This window comes from Cebidichthys violaceus, unplaced genomic scaffold, assembly GCF_023349555.1.
Source record: "Cebidichthys violaceus isolate CVI_PGR_0920_01 unplaced genomic scaffold, fCebVio1.0.p SCAF_11, whole genome shotgun sequence".
Lineage (NCBI taxonomy): Eukaryota > Metazoa > Chordata > Actinopteri > Perciformes > Stichaeidae > Cebidichthys > Cebidichthys violaceus.
The window spans coordinates 1,692,921-1,708,286 of NW_027176274.1; the positions used below are offsets into that span (position 1 = coordinate 1,692,921).

Here is a 15,366-nt window from a genome sequence, read left to right on the forward strand (position 1 = left end):
GCTCTGAAGAAGGTCAGTGATACAACGAGCTGCTGCTGAGCCTGAGTCTGGTAAGTTCAAGGTTTGATGTATATACATATTCACTGTTAATGGGTCTATGCTTGGCATCAGCATCTGGGAAACTAGTTTCATATTGACTCAACTGTTATTCATATAGTGTAGATATATATATATCTATTTATGAATGTCTTCTCATGAACCTGATTCAGACCCTTTGTTCTGATGACAAACTGGGACATTTAGAGAGAAAAATGAACCAGAATGTGGAGAAACAAACGGGTTTATTATTCGCTGTCTTCTGGAGGACAGCCAGTGGAACTTTGTGGGAATTCACCGGGAGTGTTCAGGCGCTGCCCTTCTTTTTAGTCCGCGGTGTTAAACTGCACCTTTCTCACTTCCCTTTCTCTGGGAGTCGGTTTAGAGTGAAGAAACCTGAAGTCAGTGCAGAGAGTCGGCGTGGCTGAGGGCACAAGTCATGTCTGAGGAACCACGGAGCGCTTTAATGAAATGTAACGTGTCTGTTCCCACAAACGAGGACGATGGCAGCGACGGGATGGATCTTACTGCTGACTGCTCTGATGTCTGCAGCTTCCACTGTGGCTCACAGTGAGTATCTCATCTTTATTCTACTCTTCTTCTATTCTCCACCGGCTCATAAAAAAAGCTTCCTCTGCTGGAGGTCACTGTTAAAACCAGACACCGGCTGCTCTACAGGACATTTATGACACGGAGACGCTGTAAAAGTGTTGATTCCAATATTTGTGCTGACTCTTCATTTTCACTTTCTACAGACAAAGAGCTGACATGGCTTCTGTGGTGCTGCAGGGTGAAAGAGAACATTTGAAAACACAGAATTACACATAATCAGATTAATAGAACATACAGCTCATGTAACAGAGAGATAATGTTAAATATTAAACAGAAAGTCACAGTTCAGACGCCGTGTTGCAATGCTGCTTTTCCTGTTTGTAACCAGTTCAACAGAACTTCAGAAACTTCCCTTCAAAAGCACAGAGAAGGACCTCCTGCACTGTTACCAAATGTTTTCCATGATTGAATAAGATGATTATGATCTGAGATTTAAAATCTCTCAATCCAAAAGTGTAATCATGAAAAAAAAAATGAAATAACACGACAAAAGCATAAAGTGACCCACGAACAAGTGAATTCAATTTAAAGATAATCGTTTCTCTTCTTCTCTTAGTCCAAATACCTTATTGTTACAGAATCATTTAACCTCAGGTTGATAGCAGACCACCTCAAGCTGTCACTCAGAGAGAACCAGGACGTTCTGATGTAGCATTTCAAAATAAGAGCCCTTCAAAATATCATTCACGAGCTAACTTCAAATCGAATTCATGAGACAATTTGTCTAATTAATTTACAACAGCTGGACTAACACACACACACACACACACACACACACACACACACACACACGAGACCTGATAGAAAAGTGGCAATAAACTTCAGCAAAGACAAATAACTACAAAGGCAGGACATTAATCCCACGACACATTAAAACCGGATGGATGAAGCTCAGTTAAACGCCTCCTGTATGTCATTTATTTTTATATATTAATAATTAACTGATCAAACACCGGTTAATGGTGTCGGACTATCAAAAGCACAATGAACTCTGTCACTGCCACTCCTCTGTTTCTTGGGAACTTGAAGGACGTTAAAAGACGAAACAAAGATTTCTGTTGTCACGTCAGTCTAACCGTATTTAATATGCCCGTGTTATATTTACAGATGATTCAGGGTCAAATGCTGGAAATGGACCAAAGATAAAGAAAGCAGATAACGATCCTCAAAGTTATGATAGTTTATGAGTCATAAAGCCTGATGATGAATATTAACTGATAAGAACTGAGCAACAACAAAGAGATTCATGTAGAAACTAAAGTTAACGCCTCCGCCTACCAGTTTACATCAGTTCCTGTTCAGAATATCATCACGTCATCGCCTCATCCTGTCAGACATTTGTGTGAAATTGTCATAATTCATTCTTAAACCGTGTTTTGTGAGAAATGTGCCGGTCTTCTGCAGATCTAGAGGTCTCAAGACATTCAGATATGTATTGTTGTTGTTATTTTTATAGCTGGCAGCTACTCTGATAGCATGCTGGACAGGTGTGTCTCTGACGTGATCACAGTGTGGAGAGGTGACACACGTGGAGCACAGACCTCCGTAGAACGTTAACGGACGACAGGGTGCAAAGCTTTGTGCCTCCGCTGTACATGAAAAAGGTCAAAGGTGGCAAACGTTCAGCGCCACACCTTCGCGCTCGAGTCTGCAGGAAGTCCCAAGACGTCAGCGTCGCAAAGGAACTAGTTCACTCGGTGTGAAGTTACGCAATAAAAAGCCGAGCTTCACACGGGAAACTGACCTCATAAATACATCAATAGCTGAATATGAACTACTACAAAACATAGTGTAGTTACACACAGGTACAAGAAGAGTTTAGTGTGCGAACAAACATGTTAAACACATGTTAGTGGTCAGCATCATGAGCGTCATTCATGAGCACCAATGAGGGAGGAAACAACGAGACAGCGACCGGTGAGTGACGCCATGATGCATCCGTTCATCACTTCCTGTTACAGGTGTTCACAAACGCTGGCGTTTCCCATCAAAGCCAATCGTATTCATTGCGTGCAGACTGTTATATCACAATACATGTTGGTGAATGAAAGCTGATGGAGTCGGTATCACTCCTCCACCGACTGTAGCGCACACACACACAAAACCAGCCACTGATGAACATCTGCTGAACATCTGCTGAACATCTGCACGGGTCAGCAGTGATGCTTTGAGTTTGAATGTAAAGGTGAACACAGCCGGGTAACTTTGTAGCTGAAGTGTCCTCAGAATGTGTCCTTTGTGTCCTTTCTCCTTATTGTTGTCCTCTACTTGTTGTGTTTGTCTGTTTATGTGTTTGATTCTGTATTTATTTAAACTCTGAAGTCTGTTTTTCTATCGAATAACTTTGGGTTTGGATCATACATCCATAGTGAAGTTGGCGTTAGTGCCGTGCTGCGTTCAAGTGAGACAGTAAATATAAGAATCTGTTATTAAAATAATATAAATATGAGATCTGGTGAGATGATCTACGCTATGTTTCAGATAGAACTACATAAACAGTGTTTTTAAGTGTAGTTTGTGCCGGTTTGCTGGTAAGTGTTCGTTCTTCCCACAGTGCCTACTTCACGTGAATGCAGCATTATGTGTGCAGCAGTGCCCCCTTGTGGCGGCGATAGTAGATGCATGAGGATGTAACGAGAATACTAAAGGCTGCAGCAGCTCTAATACAACTTTAAGCTTATTGTGATGACCAATATCATAAGCATTGTTTCAATAAATCACAGTTAAATCACATTTAACTTACTGTAAGCGTTGGCTGTGGGAGGTCTGTTTACAGTTAACAACATGTATTAACACAGACATAATATTACAATAAGAGTACTACGAATGTTCACTTAATGCAGCTGAATATTAGTGTAAAATACAACATGTATTTAGTGAGAAATACAGTTCTTTCATAAAGAGAAGAGAGAAAGAAGTTGTGTATCTTTAGCATCACAGTATAATAATAATAATAACTTTATTTATATGGCTCCTGCAAAAACAGAGTTTACAAAGTGCTTTGACAGATAAAGCAGCAAAAGCAAAATATGCAATACATGGAAGCATTCCAATATAATACTGCGACAGAAGGACGTGTTGTTAAACAGTTATGAGATGCCCTCCAGCGTGACTAACAGCTGGCCTCCCTCTGCACTATCGCAGCAGACCACAGCGGGGCAGCAGACACCTACCACGTGAGCGTCGGCCACCTCTTCCTGCTGAAGTGCCTGTTCGCGGACGCCCACGCCCACGTGACGTGGAGCAGAGGTGGGGCTCGCGGCCCGAGGCTGCCCGCCGGAGTGGAGGTCAGGGACGGGCTGCTGTGGTTTCTACCTGTGCAGATGTCTCATGATGGAACGTACACCTGTGAGAAGAGGTATTCTGGTGCACTCCCCCTGAAGTGAGTTCAACTTAACTGAGCGTGCAGCAATTCAAAATATTGAAGAAATAGAAATATTAGGACTTAACATGTAGAACATCACTGGTGGTCTCACGGTCCACCTCCTCTTCAGCAGCAGGTCTGGATCCTCGAATGTGACGTTCGGGGTGTCGGTGTCCCGTGGAAAGTGTCCCGATCCGCCTGAAAACAAGTCCATCACCCTGGGAGTCAGTGAAGGTATCTCCTGCAAACAGACAGAGATCTTCAAACTGAACACCACGAGGAACGTGCGATGGATGAAGGTACGCGCAGCTCCACGATGTCTCCAGATGTGTGCTCTTCTTAATGCGTGTACTGTACACACCTCAACTTCATGTCTTCTTCCTGTTCAGCACAAAGAAACAATCAGAGCCAGGCTAGTGTATGATTCATGTATTCATTTATATTCCTTATTTCTTGATTGAGGCTTTAAAAATGAACTCATATAGACGGGGAAAGTTTGGAAAGTGATATAAAATAACGCCGTCCTCGTCCTTTGCAACTTCCAAATACTGAAGATCCTGTGGAGCGAGACGTTGTAGGAAACTCACTCGTTCACCTTCCTGCAGAGGATGACACGACGTCTACCGGAGCTACAGCCAGCAGACGGCTAGCTTAGCTTAGCATACAGAGTGCAAGCAGGTGGACACAGCTAGCACGGCTCCATCTGAAGATTAAAACATCTGAATCCGTCCTCCGGCAACTCTTCAGCGTATTCATGTACCTCCTTTGTTTACTGCGTGATGACAACATGCAGCTAGTGGTTCATGGGAGCTTGTGTTCTGAACTATTCATGACCAACAAGTCATAACCGCGTTATCAGAGAGCTTCTCCTGACTTTAGTTCCTTTGACCTTCTCCTTTACTTTCATGTTATTTTGAAAAGTGCTCTGTGGATAACGTTGTGGTCCTCTGGTGACCCTAGGACTGCCGGCCGATGGACCACATCTCTGTGGAGCAGAGCGGCCTCATGAGGATGTCTGCCGCCTCGCAGAAGGATGCTGGGATGTACACCTGCCTGGTGGACGTCAGCGTGGACGGCCGGACGTACACGGCTGCACGCAGCATCCGGCTGACTGTCAAGAGTGTGTGCACTTCAGCCTGTTATTACCTCCTGTTATTACGCCTGTTATTACCACGCCGTGTAGTAACGTGCTTTGTTCTCTGATCCTGTGTCTTTAGATATCACAGTTATTCCAGAGCCTGAGGTGGTGTACCCTCAACAGGAAGTGGTGGTGGTTGAAGAAGGTAAGTGACACTCTCTAACACTGTACAACCGCTGTCATAGTAACACACACACACACACACACACACACACACACACACTGTCTGTCAGGTTTGAGTCATCTGCTGCTAATCTCTCTCTCTCACCTCTCACTGGTGTCAACTTTCTATTCAAATGAATAATGAGTCATTACTTCAACTGAGTCCTAATGTAGTGAAATGTTGATTAATGTGCAATGTCCCTGGTAAAATAAAATAAAAATAAAAATAAAAATAAAAATAAAATAACATGAATTTAAAAAAAGTTATTAAAACAAATTTAATAAAATTTAATTTAATAATAAAAACGTTATTTAAATAAAATAAATAAAATAAATAAAATAAATAAAATAAATAAAATAAAAATTAAATTAAATTTAATTTAATAATAAAAACGTTATTTAAATAAAATAAAATACAGTTAAATACAATTAAATACAGTCAGTGGCTCTAAAAGTGTGTAGCCTTGTAACATCAAGTAATTAATTAATATCCAAACTACTTCCTCAGCAGCAGTGAAGACATATGTTTCCAGGGGTTCCAAGATATATTGGAGGGTTGATCTGGTAATAATAATAATAATAATAATAAATCAATCTAACAACAAATCTCACTGATGGAGGAAACCGCTCTCTGTTACTCCGGGTTTTGATAGTCCTGTATCAGGGGAACAAACAGAGAGAGACCAGGTGTGTGATGTCTCAGATGTTGCTGGTCTTCTTCTGGAGGCGGCCAGCACACAGTGTCCAGGTCAGGGTCAGGGTAACTCCCACAGTCCTCTGTGCTGTCCTAACCTCCCGGGCCAGGACAGAGGATGCTTTCAATCACGCTTCTGTAGAAGTTTACCAGAAGTTCAGGGGGCAGACCAGCTGGTTTTAGCTTCCCCAGGAAGAAGAGCCTCTGCTGGGCTTTCTTCACCAGGTGGGATGTGTTCAGGGACCGAGTGAGGTCTGATCATACAAGCTCTGCTGAAATGGTGGTTTCTGTTGATCAGGATTGATTTAGTCAGAGGTCAACGTGCATTCTGGACTTTTCCCAAACTCATTCCTGTAACTGATAACGATGACGTTCAAGAGCGTTTCACTTCCCGGTGACCATTTTTTATCGCGGCACCAGGATGTGTGGAGTGACAGTTTACTTTGTTCTTCCCTTAATCAATGACTGCAGGCATGAGCGCGACGCTGGAGTGTTTGGCCTACATCGGCTACAGCGAGGACAGCGAGGCGCTCATGTACTGGACCGTCGACAAGAATGACAGTGACGATCTCGAGGAGCTTGAAGATTCCTGGAACTTGTGAGTTTTTCTGCTTCCTGTCATGTACGTGGAGGGGGAGGGGGAGGGGGAGGGGGAGGGGGGCCTGTGAAGCAAAACAAGATGAAGACATTGACATTGTCTGTCTGGTCCTGTTCCTTTCAGTAAGCACGACAGAGGCCAGGTGTACGGTCAGTCCAATCTGTCCATCTCTAAAGTCCGTCGTCACTTCCTGAATGTTCCCATTTCTTGCTTTGTGTCAAACTCCGCCGGACGCAAAGCCGGCATTGTGTGGCTTCGAGAAGGTATTTTCTTTTCTTCTCTTCTATTAAACATTACAGAAATACTGAAGGCAATATCAACACAAATGTACGGAAGCCCTGTGAGGGAAAAAAAAAGAGAAAATCCTGAGATATTTTCTTTGTCCTTATGATTTAAGAACACGTTAAAACGTTTTGCCAGGTAACTTTTTGTGTTTGTTGTTGTAATACCTATTTTGACCACAAGAGGCTGGCGTGCGCCACTTTTTTATGTTCTAAATGGAACTAAAAGCGTTCATGTTTTCTTGATGCACTTTAAACACAAGGTACTAATGTGTGAGCAAGTTATGTAAATAAAAACTCATGTGGAGGAAAACATGAATAATTTTAGAAAAAGCAGATGAAGAAAAGTAACTTGGAAAAATTATCCCAGGTGAAAAAAAAAATCATTTGAGGAACTTGGATTATCTTGTTCAAAACCTTTTTCCCTTTTTCTTTCTCAAGTTATAAACACAGCAGAGAAAACTAATTAGCTCAGACTCACACTTTTACTTTTTGTCCTCTTAGCGCTTCCGTACAAAAAGAACAACCATGGCATGTCATTTAAGCAAACAATGCATGAATGTAAATGTTTAAATCTGTGACATGAATGAATGAATCTTCAGCTTTTGTTGCATCAGTTTGATCCTGTTTCGGTGCCACTTTTGGTGTGAACCGGATTGTCAGATTTTAGCTTCCTAAATGTGGTGCAAAGGCCTGAAGCCAGAAGAGTGGAGGGTGTTTCAGCTGCAGATTATTGCCCAACGTTCTAGAATCAGATGTGGTGTTCTGGTGTCTGCATACTTTTGGTCGTATAGTGCAACAGGAGCTGCACTGAAACCCTTCTAAGCTATATTTATAGACGCATTAGTCTATTTAGTTTGACCTCTAAGGAGATGTGTGTTTTGTCAAACATTCCTACAAAGCTCAGGTCTTGTGTGACACAGTCTGTGTTTGGACTGGGATCTACAAATAAACTGCTGGTTTCCGAGAAAAGTCCCCCCCCCCAGGGACGGATCCCACCTGAATGTCTGCCCTGTTCTCCTTGTGTATTCTGCTTTATTTATGTTTGAAACAGTCCGCCTCCTCCTCTCTCCAGCCGACCACAGTGCCCTCTACACCGGAGTGGCCCTCTGCCTCTCCGCCTCCCTGGCCGTTCTGCTCCTCGCCGCCGCTGTCCTGGTCTTCAAAGTGGATCTGGTGTTGGCCCACAGGACGCTGCTGAAACATTTTTCCAAGCAAGGTATAGCTAGTTGTTTCAGCGGACTCATCCGACCGACCGCATACTGCCGGGAACTCCCTCTGTTTGCTTTACCGCGCGGCTCTTATCGTCCTCTCCGCAGACCCTGATGGGAAGCTCTACGACGCCTACGTGAGCTTCCTCCCCCCCGACGCCCTGAGTTCAGCTGAGATGGCGAGCTTGGCCCTGCAGATCCTTCCTGAGAAGCTGGAAACACAACACGGATACTCCCTGTACATCCGAGGGCGGGACGACTGCCCCGGAGAAGGTCAGCAGCCGGCACTCACCTGGTTCACATGTGGAGGTTTGATGAAGAACCCACGTGGAGGTTCTCCTGGGAACAAACCCGGTTATGTTTACATTTAACACACGTTGTCATCAAGAGATCAAACACGTTCTTGTTCACGTTCAGTTAATCACTTTAGTTTTATTTTCTCATGTGTTACTGTAATTTGCTGAGTTCCTTAGTGATGCATTCAGGGACACTTAAATCCAGTATTTCCTCTGTAAATAAAAGAAAACAAAAAACAGGCACATTGGGAGAAATATTGTGAGAACGTCCTCAGTTCTATAATTAAAAGGTTTTCAATAGATGGAGATAATTAGACTCGTCTAACAATGTGCCTGTTAGTCAGGATATTAATACACCGGCCCTGAAAGTTATTGTTATGAGTAGTAATACCACAGTAAGACATACTTACACGAGTAAAAGTCCTGCATTCAAAATGCTTCCTTAAAGGAGCAGCGTGGAGGATCTAGCGACATCTAGTGGTGAGTTTTCAGACTGCGACCAACTGAAACTTCTCCTGTTTGCCAAAGTTTGTAGTAGAACTACGGTGGCTGAGGAGAAAAAAAAGTAGAAACACAATGTTTAGTTTGTCCGTTCTGGGCTACCGTAGAAACATGACGGACTCCGTGAAGAGTATGTAGATATATAAACGGATGATTTTACACCAAAGAATATTAATATTATATTTAATTTCTGTCAATAGATCCCCCTAAATGCTACATGCTTGGCCTTTTAAATGCTTATTTACGTACTAGTTAATTAAGTAAAAGTATGTGAGTATTGTCAGCAACATGTACTTGAAGTATCAAAAGTCAAAGTACTCAATGCAGAATTGCCGAGTACAGAGTACAACAGGATTATAATTATTAAAGCATTAATGACTTCATCACTTTAATGTCACAGCTGATGAAGATCATGAGCTCATTTAAATTACTTTATACACTGCTGGATACTTTAATTTATCATTATACACCATCATTTATTTTTTTAAATATAATTTGCATTAATAATTAATTCAAATAATTAATAAAATCTGCAAATTAACTAGAGCTGTCAAAATAAATAAGTAAAAAGTACCATATTTCCCTCTAAGATGTAGTGGAGCTGAAAGAAACATAAAATGTAAATACTCAAGTAAAGTACAAGTACCTCAAGGTTGTACTTAAGTACTTTCCACCAACAATGTCAAACATTTCCTCTCTCACTGTTAGTGAGATTAGAACGAGTTTGGAAAATGTTCAGCTGTAGTTTGAACTATAATTTATTCTAGTTAATTAATGAGTCATTTGACAAGACATAAACAAAAACGTCTGTCCTTTATCTAAAAGTCCGTGTTTTCAATTTGACTCGTTTCTCGTTTCCTGTGTCTAATCTCTCTCCCAGCGATGCATGACGTCATCGCTGCCACGGTGCGCAAATGCCGCAGACTGATAATCATCCTCTCACCTGGGGTGAAATCCACCAAAACAGAGGAGGAGGTGCCGCTGCGCGATAACGTGAACCAGCTGTGCTACGAGCAGAAGGTGGGCCTCTACGACGCTCTGACCCAGAACGAACCCCGAGTGATCCTGGTGGAAATCGGTGAGGACGGACTTTTATGTCTTTCTATATACAAACACGAGACCGCTTTCAACCTTCAGAAAAAGTCTGACTGAAGAGCTAAAGGTCCTCTCCATTGTTGATCCATTCACATTGGAGACATTGTATTCTGTTCCCGCAGACGGTCCGGTGGATTACAGTTGCCTGCCGGAGTCTCTGCGCTACATCAGGAGGAAACAAGGAGCTCTGACGTGGAAGAAGACCTACCTCCGAACCAACAGACTCAACAGGTTGCGCTCAAACAGAAACTTCTGGAAGAACCTGCGGTACCACATGCCCCCGGTGCCTGCGGGGAGACTCCAGACCGCCGTCTGAACCGAGAGACAAATTCAGACGCCTTCAGATCTCTGTTCCTCGGGAGACTTTGTTTATTTATCTGACATGTGGGAACCAGACGGCATCCCTGAAACATATTTGATCGTTTATTGATCATCACCTGATTTATGTGACGTACGGTTCACTTCAAACAAACAAAAACATCTGCTGGATTCCGGGCACAGAACAGGAATACTTCACCAACGCTGGAACTGTTTTATATTCTTATCAGCCTTGTTTGAAACTCTGGTTCGTTGATTCACTTTCTGGAATCCACCAGTTTACACTCAGATGAGGCTGTTGCTGCAGAGTCCTCCTTTACGTTCCCCAAAAACACGAACACGTGAGACATCACTGCATGCATCATTTGCATGAACTGGACTTGAGTTTGACGTTGTTGAGCCCACAGCCAGATGTGGACCAGTGATGGAGGGGAGTCTTTCCACGTCTGCATCTACAACGCTTTAATTCTGACATGAGCCGTGACGCTTGATGCTTTTGAACTTTTCGTTGTGTCGTTGTATCTCTTGGAGGTCAAAGATGCTTCGTTGATTCTATCAGATTGACATTTTGCTGCAAGTCACACAATCTCAAATACTTCCCGACGCCACCAAACCTCAACCTGATCAGAGGTTTAATCAGCCGAAAAGGACTAAAAGTTACCAACGAAGAGACTTCGTTAAAGAAATGAGCATGGGTTGGTGACTTATTAGGCCTACCAGACACAGGCCCAGGGGCCCAAAGTGTCAGGGGCCTCCTCAGAGAGACAAGTAACAACCAGGAAGAGACTCAAAGTGACAACAAGCAGACCAAAACAACTGCAAAGAGACGCAAAATGATTACAAGCAGACTCAAAATGACAAAAACGAGAACAAAAAAATACAAACAGGCGCAAAATTACCACAATGAGACACAAAATGACTACAAAGACACATTAAAAGACTATAATGAGATACAAAGCAACTACAAACGGACACAAAATGACTACAAAGATGCACAAAACAACAACAAAGAGACACAAAAGAACTACAAATAGACATTAAAAGACTATGATGAGATACAAAAGGACTATAAAGACATGTTAAAAGACTATAATGAGATACAAAAGGACTACAAAGAGACGTTAAAAGACTATAATGAGATACAAAAGGACTACAAAGAGACATTAAAAGACTATGATGAAATACAAAAGGACTACAAAGAGACGTTAAAAGACTATAATGAGATACAAAGCAACTACAAACGGACACAAAATGACTACAAAGATGCACAAAACAACAACAAAGAGACACAAAAGAACTACAAATAGACATTAAAAGACTATGATGAGATACAAAAGGACTATAAAGACATGTTAAAAGACTATAATGAGATACAAAAGGACTACAAAGAGACGTTAAAAGACTATAATGAGATACAAAAGGACTACAAAGAGACGTTAAAAGACTATAATGAGATACAAAGCAACTACAAACGGACACAAAATGACTACAAAGATGCACAAAACAACAACAAAGAGACACAAAAGAACTACAAATAGACATTAAAAGACTATGATGAGATACAAAAGGACTACAAAGAGACGTTAAAAGACTATAATGAGATACAAAAGGACTACAAAGAGACATTAAAAGACTATAATGAGATACAAAAGGACTACAAAGAGACGTTAAAAGACTATAATGAGATACAAAAGGACTACAAAGAGACATTAAAAGACTATAATGAGATACAAAAGGACTACAAAGAGACATTAAAAGACTATGATGAAATACAAAAGGACTACAAAGAGACGTTAAAAGACTAATGAGATACAAAAGGACTACAAAGAGACGTTAAAAGACTATAATGAGATACAAAAGGACTACAAAGAGACGTTAAAAGACTATGATGAAATACAAAAGGACTACAAAGAGACGTTAAAAGACTAAGAAGAAATCAAAACAACCACAAAGTACAACAAAAGTACTGCAAAGAGATACAAAATGATCACAGATAGACTCAAAACAACAACACATAGTGTTAATGACCCACTTCTGATGCTGCAACGCGGGAATGTTCTGCCTTCCAAGCCTTTGTCTGTTTCTCCAGCCGTCAGCGCACAGCGCTGCACACTGGAAACCATCGCAGCCAGTCAGAGACATGGTGAGCAGCTCTTCACTGTCTGATCGGTTGTTTCCTGTCAGCATCTGTAAATGTGCATTTTGGGCTCAGCTGAAGTGCATCACATCCCTAAAAGCTTCTATGAAAGCCCGCTCTCAGGGACACAGACGGATAATGAGCCTCTTAGACAGGTCCATTGAGTCATTTAACAGATAATTGAATCATAGTTTGTTTAACGAATTTGTAAGATTAGACGAAAGCGCACAAACCGGTGTTTTCATCTCGAACACATCCACCCAGCAGAACATCATAACTGAGTCGTTCATAAGGTAGAAACTTCTAGAACAAACACAAAGATTCTATGAATCTTGCACCAACATTTCCTGTTCAGTCTTTCAGAGAAACATCGTGTTTTCTAATCTTTATCTCAGGCATCCTGTACATTTGCTCGTCTCTTTTCTCATTTAAATTTTCATGAATAAATATTTATATAACAGTTTGTTTGTTTGTTGGCTCTAAAATTGGAATTGCATCCAATTCTTTTAGAATACTTGCAACTACGAACAATCTTTAATGCAGATTTTGCTAACTGAGACACGAAAGGTTTTGACTCAAAAGATAAACCCAGCAGCATGACTCACATGAAAGCATTGTTTTACATGTTCACAAACTGCACCCTGACGCACATTGTTGTGGGTTGAAATGTGGCAGCTCATGGGGATGCCCGTAATATAAAGTGGTGGCATGGGATATGCTCTTGATCCAGTCATTGTGGTCTGTCAGGGCTCAAAGTTAAAGTCGTAAAACCCTGTCACAGTGCAGGAATGTGCAGTTAAGCTGTTGGTAGAGATTGCTGCATAGATTTGCTCCATTTAAACCACAAGAGCATCAGTGAGGTCTGACGACTCCTCTGGTCGTATAGAAGTCTAGTCTAAAATGACTCTACTTCTCTCTTGATTTATTCCCTCAGTAAACATTGTAAACATGAGTTTATGGTCTCAATCTCTAGTTTACAGTCTTCTTCAATACAGCATGATGTTCATTTAGTACATTATGCTCCATTTAGAGTCACACACACCATAAACCAGGGGATGATTTAGGGGCGGGGCTACACGCTGATTGACAGGTCTCAAGACGTATACGGCGTCTCTACGTCACTCCTCCTCAGTCCAGATATGGTCACTTCCTGTTCACTGGTTGCAAAACATCCAAGATGGCAACGGACAAAATTTGAATTTGTCAGTTATTTTGGTCCATGACGTAAAAATAATAATCTTCGTTGGGGTAGGAGGAAAGGATATTTATTTTTCAATGCTCAAAAATGGAAACGCATCGTTTTAAAAACCCTCACCTTTGAAATTATGCCAATGGCAACTACTGTACAGTTTGGTTGAGGTTATGGACAGTTTGTGATTATGACAAACTGGTATAGTTTGGTTCAGGCATCAAAACAATTGTGCTTACACTCAAAATAAAAGAGGAGCGTTAATTCTAACTTATGTGATGTTATTGGAACTTTAGTCCATGAAAGTTGGACTCACTGCGAGAAAATCCCTTACACTCCTTCCTGCATTGGCACTGGATTAAACATAAAAGATGAGGGGTAGATTTGTCCAATTAAAACCCTAATTCCTACAGCAGCATAGTCTAAATGTGTGCACAGGGTGTTCACATTCAGGACAGCTCAGAATCATGTTGCACTGAAAAAGAGCTGCCATGCACATGCTCTCAAGACGTTGGTTCTTTGAATTCTTCTTACTGTACGTGTGTGTGCAGTTGTCAGGATTAAAGAGGTCTCGATTGACTTCAACCGCACTGACGTCCAGTCTGTTTTTGTGGGAAGATCGTGACGGTGGACGTCCGATGACAAATGTTTGTGTAACGTGTGTCGGTGGTCTGTTGCAAAAAAAACAAAAAAACAGGTTTAGGCAACAACAGCTCTTAGTTAGGTTTAAGTAAAACATCATGGTTGGGCTTAGTTAGGTTTAGGCAGAAAAACTAACATTGGGTTTAGGCAACAAAACAACATTAGCTTTAGGCAACAAAACCAACAATAGGTTTAGGCAACAAAACTAATATTGGGTTTAGGCAACAAAACCAACGTTAGGTTTAGGCAACAAAACTAATATTGGGTTTAGGCAACAAAACTAACGTTAGGTTTAGGCAACAAAACTAACATTGGGTTTAGGCAACTAAATGAACATTGGATTTAGGCAGAAAAACTAACATTGGGTTTAGGCAACAAATTAACATTGGATTTAGGCAAAAAAACTAATATTGGGTTTAGGCAACAAAACCAACATTAGGTTTAGGCAACAAAACCAACGTTAGCTTTAGGCAGAAAAACTAACATTGGGTTTAGGCAACAAAACCAACATTAGGTTTAGGCAACAAAACCAAATATTTAGGTTTAGGAAAACTGTCACGATACCAAGTCAATTGTTCTGACCGTTTCTTAGTCTCATGGATGCGTTTAATTTGTCTGTCCACCACGATAAGGGTCCTAATTGACTTTCCATTGCGACACAAAAAACAACAGACAATTTGTGTCCATGTACACAAAACCAATAGATTTTGTTTCGTGCCTCTTTCACAACCTGCCACGACACTTTGGCTGAGAGGGAATGATGAACATTCCTTCTTTACTTTGTGAAACATGAGTAGAAATGTGACGTGTTGTTACACGGGGCTTCTACAGCAAACTGATGGTGTCTGAATGTTTCTGCGTCGCTTTTGTTCTGAACCTGTCGAGTCTCAACAGACAATGAGCTCTTATGAAGCACTTATACCGTCATCTCATCACTGTATTGGAAAGCACTTACCTCTACTCATTGAGTGATTTCATAGCAAATCACTTACCGTCTACTTTCTTACTAAGTGGAATGTTTATTTGGGATTTATTTGTTGTTGCTGTTATTTCATTGGACGTCTCCAATTATGAGGAAGCCTCGTATTCAGG

General features: G+C 41.4%; 1 protein-coding gene across 1 annotated transcript; it reads left to right on the top strand.

Annotated features, from left to right (window-relative positions):
• The first annotated feature begins 456 nt into the window (after positions 1-456).
• il1rl2 (interleukin 1 receptor-like 2) lies at positions 457-12,903 on the top strand. The gene is given in 12 exon segments (XM_068736986.1): positions 457-606; positions 3,793-4,030; positions 4,143-4,311; positions 4,973-5,132; positions 5,230-5,295; positions 6,478-6,604; positions 6,728-6,867; positions 7,940-8,104; positions 8,205-8,369; positions 9,774-9,971; positions 10,111-10,280; positions 10,282-12,903. Coding segments are annotated over 12 exon segments (1,791 nt in total). The 5' UTR covers positions 457-539; the 3' UTR covers positions 10,408-12,903.
• Positions 12,904-15,366: the final 2,463 nt, after the last annotated feature.